Source organism: Drosophila gunungcola, chromosome 3R (assembly GCF_025200985.1).
Source record: "Drosophila gunungcola strain Sukarami chromosome 3R, Dgunungcola_SK_2, whole genome shotgun sequence".
Classification (NCBI taxonomy): Eukaryota; Metazoa; Arthropoda; class Insecta; order Diptera; family Drosophilidae; genus Drosophila; species Drosophila gunungcola.
In genome coordinates this window covers 17,093,806-17,107,005 of record NC_069139.1, presented here as the reverse complement: position 1 = coordinate 17,107,005, position 13,200 = coordinate 17,093,806, and the positions used below count along the sequence as shown (strand labels likewise).

Sequence of the window (13,200 nt, the reverse complement as noted above, 5' to 3'; positions counted from 1 at the left end):
TTGGAGAAAAGAGAAGAAAGTGTCTCTTAATGAAAAAAAATAATAGGCAGTATAAATAACCCAGATTTTGAGCCAGCCAAGCCTTTTAAATACTAAATTGCAAAGTTGCAATTTTATAGTTTTAATTTATGATTTTAAAATGAAAGCTTTTTTTTAATTTCTACCAAGTAAATTAACTTTGGTAACCTGATTAGCCCTTTATCATTGACTTTAATAATAAAATGGCATTAGATTGTATCTTAACAATTAATGGTGTCATTTAGCCAGCTTGTAATAAAAAATGAAGTTATAAAGTTATCTGAAAGACGATAAAACAAACCATAAATTAGATTCCTTTTAATTTATCATCTGAAAATATTGATAATATTTAAAGTGACAGTCACAGATGTAAGATTTTGACCTTTGAAAAAAGCGCAATTCGGTCGAATAATGGCTAAAGGGAAAACGCTGTTTGGGGGCATTAATATTTCAAGTGCCCTGTCCGGACTTAGTTGCCTTTGTCAGCGGTGACGGGGTATTTTGAATGGCCCAGGACTCGGACGTTTAATTTATTTAAGCCCGCTGCGGCCAAAAAGTCACTCTCTGTCGGAGAAGGAGCAGGAACAGGAGCATCAGAACCATCGCCAGAAGTGGGGCAACTGACCCTGGACCCTGGGTTCCACTTCGATTTGAGCACTTGGCAGGAAATCTTCGGATTTATGTGGCTTTATTTTCAGTCCGGGTGCTGCAAAGTGCGTTTGGGCGGTCTAAATGGAAAAGAAAACAGGAGAGCACGAGGTTGGAACTTAAAATTTCTGGCAATTGGCAGGGAAGCTGCAACGAGAGCGCTGGCCAGCAAATGAAAACGCCATAAAATTGACAACAACAGCAGTGGCGAAGGTAAGTTGGAAAGTAGAGTGAAAAGTAAATCCGCACGTGCCAACCCAAATTACAGGGGATACTTCAGCAGGGGGCTTGCCGAGGCGAGACCACAATGCAGATTCCGGGCAGCATTTTGAAATTAAGCTTCGGCTTGGCCAGGTCTTGGCATTCATAAGGTAAATTCGGACGGGTGTTCTTCCACTACCAATCGATTCCCTTAATTCGACTTGTGTGGTCCGAGAGTCAAGTTGGTACGGTAAAAAAGGGACTTTCGTTGACAAACAAATTGGTTCAGGAACATATGGCTTAAAACTTAAATTTTGGAAACATACTTAAATACTTAAACTAGAAGTTAATGAATATTAATACCATTTGAGCTGGGTGTTGGATTACCAATCGATTTTCCTACTCACTTTGAATGGCCCAGAATGCAAGTTAGTGCAACAAATTACGACAAACAGACTTGCATTCGCCGAAAGTTTCCCTGTAAACTTTACCTTCTTGGGAGTTGGCGTTGGCCCACGCTCAGCAAATTTCCCACCAACTGTTTTAATCTGCTGTGCATGCCAGGGCCGACCCCGCCCTCCGATGCTGACGCTCCCCAAAAGCTTTACAGCCTTAATTCGAATCCACGTCTTTTGGGCGGAGAGCTCGTGTTTGGCTTTGGGGCAATGGCAAAGGCATCAATGGCAAGGGGAAAAAAGGAGCGGAAGGAGCATGAGGAGCATGAGGAGCATGAGGAGTGGGTGAAGGCTCCTTGTGCAAAGTAATGAAGGCGGTCTCCATTGACCGACCGCCTTGCCGATGTTTCGATTACGCGCCTCAAGTGGCAATCAGGCTGCAGATGGGGATGCAGCGCCGGAGGATTTGCTCCGCATTAATAACACTTAGCCCTAGGACGAAGTTGGGCTAAATGGGATTCGACCAGGTCGCGGCATTAATCCTCGCTTTGATGTCCGAATCGGCCGCTTAATTGGAAATGATTTGAACAGGGCTTGGGCGTTGCTCTCGTTTGGTTTGTTTTGAATCTTGTTTATTTATTCAGTATTCGGTATTATTATTATTATTATTAACACACTCAGTAGTTTCGACTTAGTTTTTAATGTATTTCACTTTTAAGTTTTCTTTCTTTCTCGTTCGTTTTTAAATTTAATTTATTTATAAATCTAAGTTTGCTTAAAAACAATCAGTTTGGTTTTGTCCAGAGTGACAGAGACAGAGAACGACAGGCGGGGGAAAGACGGATGTTTTGCCCCCGGTGTTGCCATGTATATGTATCTATATATTTATTTATATATATAATTTCAATTTATTTTATTACGCATACGCACAGTATATTTTGCTAGTCTGCCATTTCACTTTATGTTTGTATATTTGAAATTAGAATTCGAATTACATTGGAGTATTGTGTAAACTGTATGGCGTACTATTACTATTGTTATTATTATTATTATTATTATTTTTAGGTCGTACTTTTGCTCGGTTACTTTAGTTATTTATAACATTTACACTGAATTTGCTTTTATTGTTTGTGTTGTATCTGACTTTGGGTCTAATGCTCTCATAGTGTCAGAGTAGGACTTTTGTGGGCTCTGGCTCACTCGACATTTATTCATTATGCACTCGAACATCACCCACTTGGCTGTTGTTTGTTTTTGGTTGTTTTTCATCTTCGCCTTCAGTTCGGCTTATTGTGGTAATAGAATATTCATGGAATTGCCATAAATAGCGACTGAAACTGCCAGATATTTGATCGGAAGAGAAGGCCCAGAGGAATTGGGAACTATTCAAAAGGTTTTCATTTACCAAACAGCAACAGGATACGGCTTTAACTGCTAATGAATCCTATATCGCTATGCAGACATAAATGGATGTATTGGCTCATTGCCTAGATACTTGCACACATCCGAGGCAGACACCTGGTGCAAACTCTGATGTTGGCTCTATGAGTCTAATTACACTTTCAATACACATGGCTTACTTGGCTACAGGCTTACCGGCTAGTTGTTCTTTAATTACAATTAATATTTAACATTTAAATGCAGTTTGATTAATGTTTGCCCGTTCTCTATGTACAGTCGATGGTGCAACAGCAAAATGAGTGTTTGGTGTGTAAAGTGAGTGTGTATGCTATTTACAGGTTTTATATTTTGATTTCAGTTACAAGTTTGTAGCGTATTTATAGCGCAGCTTCTGGGGTTCTATGTTTTCTTTTTGATTTTGACTCCGCAATTTGCAGTTCGCATGACACTTAATGGCTGACAATTACAAAATGGCTTATCCCTATCTGCTTGCCTGTCCTCTTACACGTACGAAATACGATTTACCTTTTATGCTAATGCATTTAAATTTATGCTAAAAATTTACAGCTATGTTTAATGAAATGCCCGTGAATTATGAGGCCTCACCGCTCGTGAGTGTTTGTGTGCTTGCGTTTGCGTTTGCTCACTATGGTAGATATTTATTATTACTTTTTACAATTACTTCAGCGTTGGATCCAGGGTCGTAAATTCCAATTCGCCGCGCGGCAATATCAGATCCGGGTCTGCAATATACACTTTGGTTGGTTGGTATAAAACAAAATCAACAACAATGGCATATGTGGATATGTGTTTGGGTGATTGTGTGTAAGTGTGTTTTGGGTGAGACATAAATTCATGTGAGAGTGAGTAATGGGCGTGTGTGGGTGTTCGGGAATAGAGAAACAAAGGCAAAATGTTTATACCGATTAGTTTGGCTTGTTTGGTTTGTTGCTATTGCTTTTCAGATTCACAACACTTGCAAAATGACATCATATTACACACAGAGTTGCAAATTATTATTTGAGCGGCGAAAAGAAAAGAGAACCATTAGCAAAATACGTAGCAAAAGCGTGACCAACTGTGCGCTGATAACAAAGCAAATAGCATCTAATAAAACAGCAATATGAACAGCACGACAACGAATTGAAACTGAAACACAAACTGAAAAACAGAAACAAAAACAAAAACAAAAACGGAAACAGCAACAGAAACAGCAACAGAAACAGCAACAGAAACATCAACATCAACATCAACATCAACAACATTTAACGGAGCAGCATTTCAATATTAATATTCACTTTACTTTACTGGCCCCGCTCCCCATTCGCCCTTCCGCTCGTAAACGTACAATAATTCAACAATTTCTTAATTTTTATGGCACATTTCGCAGGAATTTATGTGCGAGCCGGTCGGTTTTATTGTGGTCCGACTTATTGTGTCGCCTGGCTTCAAGTGAATCTTGAGCGTCATCTAGCGCTTGTTGTTTACGATTTTGCAGTTTGTTATTTGACGTAGCCCGGCCCGGCCCGAGCACCCTGTGATATTTTATTATTATCGTCTTTTATGTCACATTTGTGTGGCGTCTTTGAGCCATAAAGACGCACAAACTAAGGCAACTCTCTAGTGCGTCTATGTGTGTGTTCGTTGTATTTGGTGTGTTCGGGAGGTTGTGGCCTTTCACGTTTACTTTCACGCCATGCCTGACAGCATTAAAAAATGTCAAAAGTCGCAAAAATGTTGCCAGCCTGGATGGCCCAACAAAAAGCGGAAAGACCCCTAAGGGAATGGTGTCAAAGGGGGTTGAGTAGGGGCGGAAACGGAAGTGCGGCGACAAATGAATGAACAGCGTTGACATTGAGCATTCAGGAGAGCGTGTGCGTCTGTGCACAGGAAAAAAATTAGGGAGTGATTAAAATTTTCAAAGATTTTTAAATCGTTTTGTTTGAAAAATCTTTTGGCAACACTTTTAAAAGTCATTAATTTTTGAATAACAATTTTTGTGGAAAGGCATACTATTAATTTTATCTGAACAATATTTTGATTATAGTCTAAATAAATGTTATATTTAAGTCTTTTTGTAAAATTTAGTTAAATTTTTAAACATACAATATTGTTTGCTTCTTAGGAAACTTCTTTAAGTTTAAATTTTCGTTTTACAACAACTTTTTTAAGGATCATTTTCAATTGTTGTTTCAAAACATTGTTTTTACCAAAAAAAATATTGGTCAACTTTTGTATCGTATTGTAAAATTTACTTTCTGTAAGAATCAGTTTAATTTTAAATTCTTGGAAGTAAATCTGTTTGTATAGACAAATCAAGGAAGCAAAAGAATTTCCTGGAAATGTTGGTCTAAAAACCAAGGGATTCCACAAAATGTCTACATTTCTTTAGAGCTCAGAAATGCACCCACTTCACAGCCTTCTCTTTGGTCGGCTTAAAATCCTCTTAAAAATCGAGAGTCCTGCAGAGGGGCTTACCGAGTTGGTATTCACTTGCCATTTGGCTGAAAGCAATTTTCCACTGTGTAAGTCCTCGAATGCCGCATAAACAATGTTGCTCAAGCAAATTTTGCGGCATTTTTTGTGGCATGACAGAGACATCAAAGTAAGAGCATGGAGCAGATACATACATGTGCTTTAAGGAGTCTTTAAGATAATGCCACCATGCCATATAGCCGTATAGCCACAGCAAATGGCGCCGTGTGCTCATTTCGAGTGGCTGCTGTGTGGCTCGGTCTCAACTTTGTCTAATTAGACGAGTGCCGCTGGAGTGCACATGGAACCTACAACCTACAACCTACCATCTACCATCCAGCACCTACAACCCACTCGCATTACTTACAATCCAAATATTCACACAAAAAGCCCGGCTAGGACGAAGGACGAAGGACAAAGGACGAAGGCCACACAAACGTGGCTCAGACATTCGCGACTCTTGACTCGCGTACACATACCATAAACACACACACACACACACACACACTCACACACACACACACACACACAGTCACAAACAGCAAGACAAACAGCAACAATGAGGCAAAAGAGATGCTGGGCAGAATGAATGGAGCAGCATGAAATGAAACAAATGTGCACAAAAAAGCAGTTCCTCCCCATCCTTCCATCGCCCAAACTACTACGAGTATATACGCAGATGACTGTGGGCTACAAAAAGTCAAACGAATTTGACTGCTCAAGGGGGTTTGCCCTTTGGTTGCCTCGGTCCCCGGTCCCTCGGTCCCAGTGCCACCTGTACGGTGGAGCACGCGAGCACGCGAGTACGGCATATGCAATTAAAAATGCTGGCTAATGACAGCAACTGCCGAGATGTAAAGATGCGAATGGGTGTCTTTTCCTGGCCGTGAGTATGTATGCACACACATACAGTGGCTCTCTTGTTTGCCTTGAGTTACGGCGCTGGAAGCGTTTTGCTCTTTCCAGGACCTTTTTATTTCAATTTGACATCGCTGTGTAAATGTGGGGACTATGAATTTCTAGGCAGCAGCCAGGGGAAATTTATTATCCTAACTTGACACTGTTCAGTTTAGTTCGAAACCGTTCGAAATAAGTATAATGAATAATAAATAATAATTGTTTGTTGACTAATTTGAGTCTGGCATAGAAAAACATTAATTAAAAGTTCACAGTATTTAGAAAATTGTAATCATTAAATCAGAAAAAACCATTAGCATACACAATTTTAAAGCAGTGATGTGGTTTACTTAAAATAATATTTTTAAATCTTTTTTTATTCCCAATGAACCTAACAAGTGTCAATAATTAATTGAAAGCTTCAAAATGTTTAGTTCATTATTTATATCGGCCAACGAATTTGAGCTAAAAGTATTGTATTTATTATTATTGTTTTTACATTTCTTGTGGCATGATTAGTTTTTCATGAAATTCTCGATAAGGCTTAATAGTTTCTCTGCCAAATCAGAGTTCGATTGAATCGCTTAAGCTGCCTTGCAGCTCAGTGTAATCCCAGCCAAGTCAGTTCCCAAGCTGTCTGTTTTTAGTTGGCGTCTTGGCGCACCAGCTACAACATTTCTGGACCGCTCCTCTGGCGCACTTCGGCCCGACTTTGGCACTTGTTAGTGTCTTGTAAGCCAGTTGACTTGGTTTACGTTCTGCCGGGTGAAAGGGCAGCACTGGGGCGGGAATTACAAATATGCACACCCGAATGTGATGGAGTGTGGGTGTGTTTGTCGTGTCATGTCAGCCGAACAGCCCCCCAGCGCACATAAATTAAACAGGCTGCCGGGGGGTAGTGCAAAAAAAAATATATATATATTAACGAGCAAAAGGACGGGCTGAGTGTAATGAAAATATAAAATTAAATCGCTGACAAAATCAAATTTAGCTAATTTGTGACATTTGAACTCACGCATCGGGGGCTAAAAGAAACAGAATGATGCAGGAGAGTGAGAGAGAGATAGACAGTTGGCAATAATATCACGTATACGACACATCTGCCCATTAAATAATATTTGCATTTGCCAGCATGTCGGCACGTCAGACGCAGGCAGAGAAGCTCTGTGGTGTTTTTGTGCCTTTGTGCTTATTTTTGTGTTTTAATTTAGTGCTTTCGAAATAATTAAAATTTATGCAATTCAAAGTAAAAACAAAGTCTGCCTGAGCTCGCACAGCAAACAGAGGGCGAGTCGTCATGGGGCATGAGAGGGTTGAGGCAGCAGAATATTTTGCAAATTTGTTGCTGTCTGAGGCATGTTTACGCACACAGTACATATGTTTGTTTGTTGCGCTCTGAAATTTATGCGAAACAGCCCAAAAAGACTTATCACTGCACTGGGCGACTCAAAAGCGGCTGCTAAGCGGCACGGAGTGTCCCCGGCTGTAGAGAAATAAACAGAAATGTCAACAAAAAGCAAAGGCTGAGCAAACAGCCCCTCCCCACCAGACTTCCCCATTGTCTAGGCGTTGTGCGGCTTTTATCCTTTTTAAAAACAATATTTGCCTGCACTTTCCGATGCGCTTGTTTAATGTGTATCTAGCCTTGATTTGCCGAGTAAATGGCTGGCAGAAAACTCATGTACTTCAATTAGCTTTGATTTGATATCTGTATCTGTGAGTCTGTGAATCCTATCTGCCGGCTTTGCTGCATTAAAACCGAGTTAGCAAATTTGTCATAGGAAATTCCGCAAATAAAAGCATATTTCTGGATATTTTTGCGGCATTTGCCTGGCAACAAAGCCAAGCCAAAATAATTTCGAATGCACAAAGGGAATAAAGGAAATCAGATGAAAGACATGTGAATGCAGGGATATGGCAACGTAACAAGCAAAACTAAATTGGGATGCCAAATGGACGACAAATTAAAATGTGAAATGGAGCAAGACTGTGGCAATGTTCTTGGGTGGGGGATATTAAAAATACTTGCGAGGGATCTCCCCTCCACTGCCAAATGCAAAATGACAAATTCGACAGAGAACTCAGCTTAGACATGACTGCCCATCTGCTGCAGTTGCAACTGCAGCTGTTCCTGCTTCAACTTCTGAACGAGCATCTGTGTCTGTTGCTGTTGATGTTTCGGATTTTGGTTCAGTTGTTGGCTCTGCATCTGCACAGATTTAGTTACATAGAATTTACTTTGCATACATTCGGGCGGCCAGGCAGTGTTTCGGCTCGCAGGACCGGTACAACTCAGTTTCTCCCTGTGGGGCATGGCCAGGACCACGCTCGAGACGGTCGTGTTCGTGGTGCAAGGCTGGCTGGACGAGGTCACGAGCAGGGGCAGCAGCACGTCGCCTGGGTGGATGGATACAACGGGAACGGTTAGGAGGGCTCGGCCAGGACAACTCGCAGGGACAACTCGGCGGATGGACTCGCACTCGGTTACGTGTGGGGAACTACATTGCTTTAAATACTGGGCAAGGTATTTACAACCTCAAGTCGAGGATTAAGACAGTTGGAGTAGAGTGTTTTGCTACCTACAGAGATAGTCGGAGTACAGAGTCAGAGTCGTAGAGAAAGACAGAGTGGTGGAGAGGGGGTAAAGAGCTATGGCTAGGTCAGGCGGGAACTTGGTGGGTGATGGGCACTACTTCGAGTGCCCGGCTAATTAGAAATATCTTCCAAATAGAGATACTTAACTAATCGCTTCATTCGAAACCAAATCGATTCAACGCAAATGTAACGAATTTAAATACTTTTATCTGCGCTAATTGGAAAAGTGTACTCGTATTTCATAAGCTACTTTTGTGATTGCTAAATGGGGGGCAACTAGTTATTCATTTACATGTGTTCGAACTCACTAGTTCGCAACCAATTCGGTGTTCAACCGCATCATTAGCGCGAACTCAAGCCAACCTAATTGTTTAACGTGTGGGCGTTGATCTCCTCCGCTTCAGCCACACAAGCTACTCACATGCCAGTCCAAGTACTTAACTAAAAATTAATTTTTGCACAATTGTGAAACCATAAACACAACGGGTATGTAAAACTGACCTACAGAAATAAATTCGTGTTTGTGCATTCCAAAACGCTTTGATAATTATTCGTGTGGCATTGTGACTAAACAAGATGAAGTTAAACTCTAATCTACGTAATGGCTACAAATTAACAGTGTGTGTGTGTGTGTGTGTGTGCATGAGGTGTATATTATATACGTATGTACAGGCAAATGCATACTATTTACATAAGGCTATAAATCCAATTGGGCAAATCAATCAGCTAAAGCTACGGATACGAATACAAATACAAATTAATATCGAGAGCGCTCTCGAGTCGCAACTCAAAAGTCCTTGAGCAAACCAAATGGGGATGCAAACTACATGGTAAATTGATGACTACTTCTATAGATATAACTACGACTACGACTACAGCTTGTTGAGTATAGATTTTGGAATAGTACCGTTTAGGCTGGGCTGCGCATACTGGATGAAGCTCTCGGAGATGTAGTGATGGGGTCCGGCCACGCCCACAATGGCCCCGCCACTCGACCCCACCCCCGGCATGCCCCCGCCTCCGCAGTGGTGGGCGTTGGGCGGGGCCACGCGCGCCCTAATCTCCGCCGCTCGACCGCCGCCCTCCTCCAGCTCGTTCAGCTTCATCCTCCTCGATGTACATGCTCGGCACATCGTTTCTCGCCGGCCTGAAACGAATGCAGAAAAAAGGGAAAAACACAGACATTGAAAATAGTCATCACATTCCATTAAAAAAGTTCAGGGGCTAATAGTTCCCAGGGTGCGGCCGCTCGCTTGGAGGAGTATAGAATAGCAGCTTAGCAAACTGGTCAAACTGAGCCAACTGCCGGCTCTCAGGCTACTCAAATTTCAATATAAACAGCAACATTCACAACCCCGCAATTACCTGAGGGAGCGACTGTGCCAACTTTTCACCGAAGGGGAAGATAGGTGGTAAACCAGAAAATAAAATAAATTCATTCCGTTGCCGGTACACATGGCGGATGCGCAATATTCGATTTGAGCACCTTTTCAAAGTGGATTAAATGCGTTTTCGCCAGCAACACTGCAACTAAATGATAAATATTGGCAATAATATTACCATTTCTCTCGAGGGCCCTCGAATTTCATTGTAAATTAAATATAAGCCGATTGCCGCCGGGAGCGCTAATTACACCGCACTCCATCAGTGTCCCTCTTATCAGACTCGTTCCTGGTCTCGTGCACATCAAATATTTGCACTAATATTTTGCCGCAAGAGGCAAATCATTTAAATTTATGCATAGACGCACATGCGATCGAACAGTATGGGGGGTGCACACAGGTGCTCCAGATTTTATTTATGCACGGAAACGATGCCATCAAGGCTTGGAGCGCGTTTGACAGTTGTGATGACCACTTAATGACCCGCATGCCGTTCGCTTTGATGTGCCCGCGACTATTTTCGGCTACTATAATTAATATTTCGTTGGATTTCGCTTTGAAGTGGTTGCCCGAATTCATTATTGAGCAATCAGCGTGGGCAGCGCACGACCCGAATCAGGGAAAAAGGTCATCCCATCTAGGGGTGTGACCTGTACTGTGCCGAGACGGACGTGCACCGCGTCGATTCAATGGGGCTGCACTGTGTGTTTATCTTTAATTAGCCAGCGGGCAGAGGGTACAGCAGCTTAGCAGCTGCTTAATTATCCACCCACGGCACACGGACGCGACCCTTTTGGCAGGACACGGCGCTGATTTCCTATCTTAAATGGAAACTCTCACTTGTGCGGCTGCGGCTGCGGCTGCCCCGTTTCCGGACCTCGTTTACGGCCATTCTTTTCCATTGGACTTGCGACCCCGTTAGGCTGGCGGGCTCGTCGTCAGGTGCAGGTTTAATTAATTTAATTACAGACTAAGCATAATTTACTGGGCAGGTGCGTGCTCGGCTCTAATCGATTGGCGGCCTCAAACTGTTTAGGCGATCGCCTTAATGAACCCGCCCCAGATTGCCCTTTCGACCTTTCGCCATTACGACCTTTCGCCGGCGAGGTGAGTTTAAAGTAGGACCCTGGCCCTCGCTGGCCATTGATTGAGCGGCCATTTCTCTGCGGCTGTCATTTAATTACTTTCTGCGTAATAAGCATAAGTGAGGAATGCGCAAGAAAGTATGCTATGCCCCTACTCCCACGCGGCTCTTCTCCATCATCCTCGTCTGTCAGTCACGTGCCCCATATAAATAATATCGTAATTATTTCTGCACACACAGACACACACGCCGGCGGCAACAAACAATTTCATTATTAGTTTTCCCAGCAACCGGAGGATAAAGACTCACCGCATGCTCTTGCGCACCTCCTGCGGCTCAGGTGGTCGCGGCCGGTGCCGGCAGACCACGACGATGCCGGCCACGATAATTGACGTCACCACGACGGCGCCTATCACCACGACGGCGGCGAGTATCAGCAGCGTCGACTGCTTCTCGGGTCCGCTGCCCGTGCTGGCGCCTGTGCCCAGTCCGCTGGAGCTACCGCTCCCGCCCACACCGCCGCCCCCATGATGCGTAGTTTCTGCGGGCGTGGGGTCCTCGGACAGAATGGATTCATCTGAAAAAAAAGAAGGGCGATACCATGAAAACACTGAAGGAAGAAAAAGGGCCAGCAAATATTCAATGAACAGTGTGGTAATACAAGTAGAAGCCCTTTTTGAGTAGCTATGGTAAAGCTTAAGCAAAAAAATAAAGGTTTAAAGAAAGTACATAAAAAAAAAACTTAAAAAGTATCGTTTTATACATCCAATGAAATCAGCTCTTAAACGTACACTTCTCCCATCTTTCACAGAACATTAGAAAAAGTTGCCTAATATTATGAAAAATATTGCAACAAAAATATTCCAATTAAATAAATTGCATTTGAATTGTTAACTGATTTTGAAAGAAAATATCAAATACAATATATTCACATTTATGTTTTTATTAGCTAATATTTTTTAGTCCAATTTATAAATATGTTTTAGTGGAAAATTGTAGTTTAGTTTGTTCTTATATGCAAAAAAAAGATATATTTGATGTTCAGCTTGTCTTATTGCGATGACATTACAATCCTTCTTAGACTTTTATAAGATACACGTCTTAAAAAGATCAGCTATATTATGTTTATTGTCTTTCTTCTCAATGTTCTGGAATTTTAAAATATTAATTAGGAAACTTTATAAATAAGGGTAAAAATTAACCAACTCTTTCCTAGTCCAAATTATATAAAAAAGACAAACTATTAACAGAATATTTCTGTATTCCCATTTCCCCCAGTGCATGAGCATGTGACGTAGGTGGAGCTCCAGATAGTTTCAGGGGTTCTAGCAATGATTTGTTATTTGCTCGGAATTAGTTTGATGCTGCTGCTGATTTCTGTTTGCCTCGCCGCGCTGCCGTTTATTTATTTATTTGTTTTGCTGCGCCGTGTTCTTTTGCCTAACTGATTGCTTTTGACTGTTTGCTTATTGTGTTTTTCTTGGCCCCTTGGGACCGGGAAATCGGGCTGAAAATTGAAATTAGCCAGGAAATCGCAGGGTGCTGTGTCATAGGAGGAGATCTGCGGGCATGATAAATAGTGCCTAGCTGGCGAGGGGAAATTATGAAAATCAAAGAGCACAAGCCCCACCTTTGGCCACTTATTACCAGCGATTAGACCTGATGCCACTTGCCGTAAAGCTTTGCCAATTATGAGCAACATGTGAGGGGCATTGTTTATATTTATTAGATTTCCAGCCACCGGAAATTGCAACATAATGTGTGATCCGAGCCCGAGGCCAAGGGTAAAATTATTGTAAGATGATCCCCGTCCAAGATTTATGCCAGACATTCGTTAAAGCCAGCTCCCCCTCGATTCGCTCGATTTTGTTGGCAGGCAAGCATTTCCGCTCCATTTGCGGGCCGTCAAAGCAGCGGCCTCGGAATTGAAACATTGCCAACACCGGTCCATTCCACTTGCTTTTTTCCTGGTCTTGAGGTCCTGGTCCTGGTTCTTGGTTTTGAAGAGAGCGTTTGAGTGGAAATTGCCTACACCTGCGGCTCAATTTAATTTTTGTTGCCGCCTGCCTTTATTGCCTGGTCTTTTGGACTGGATCGGCATCAG

At 42.3% G+C, this 13,200-nt stretch overlaps 1 protein-coding gene across 1 annotated transcript in view; it reads right to left on the bottom strand.

Annotated features, from left to right (window-relative positions):
* Nucleotides 1-1,872: 1,872 nt before the first annotated feature.
* LOC128254850 (hemicentin-2) overlaps nucleotides 1,873-13,200 on the bottom strand; it is a 66,412-nt gene continuing 55,084 nt past the window's right edge. The window contains 4 exon segments of the mRNA XM_052984212.1: nucleotides 1,873-8,432; nucleotides 9,538-9,730; nucleotides 9,732-9,777; nucleotides 11,406-11,673. Coding sequence (XP_052840172.1) covers nucleotides 8,122-8,432; nucleotides 9,538-9,730; nucleotides 9,732-9,777; nucleotides 11,406-11,673 — 818 coding nt within the window. The 3' untranslated portion in view covers nucleotides 1,873-8,121.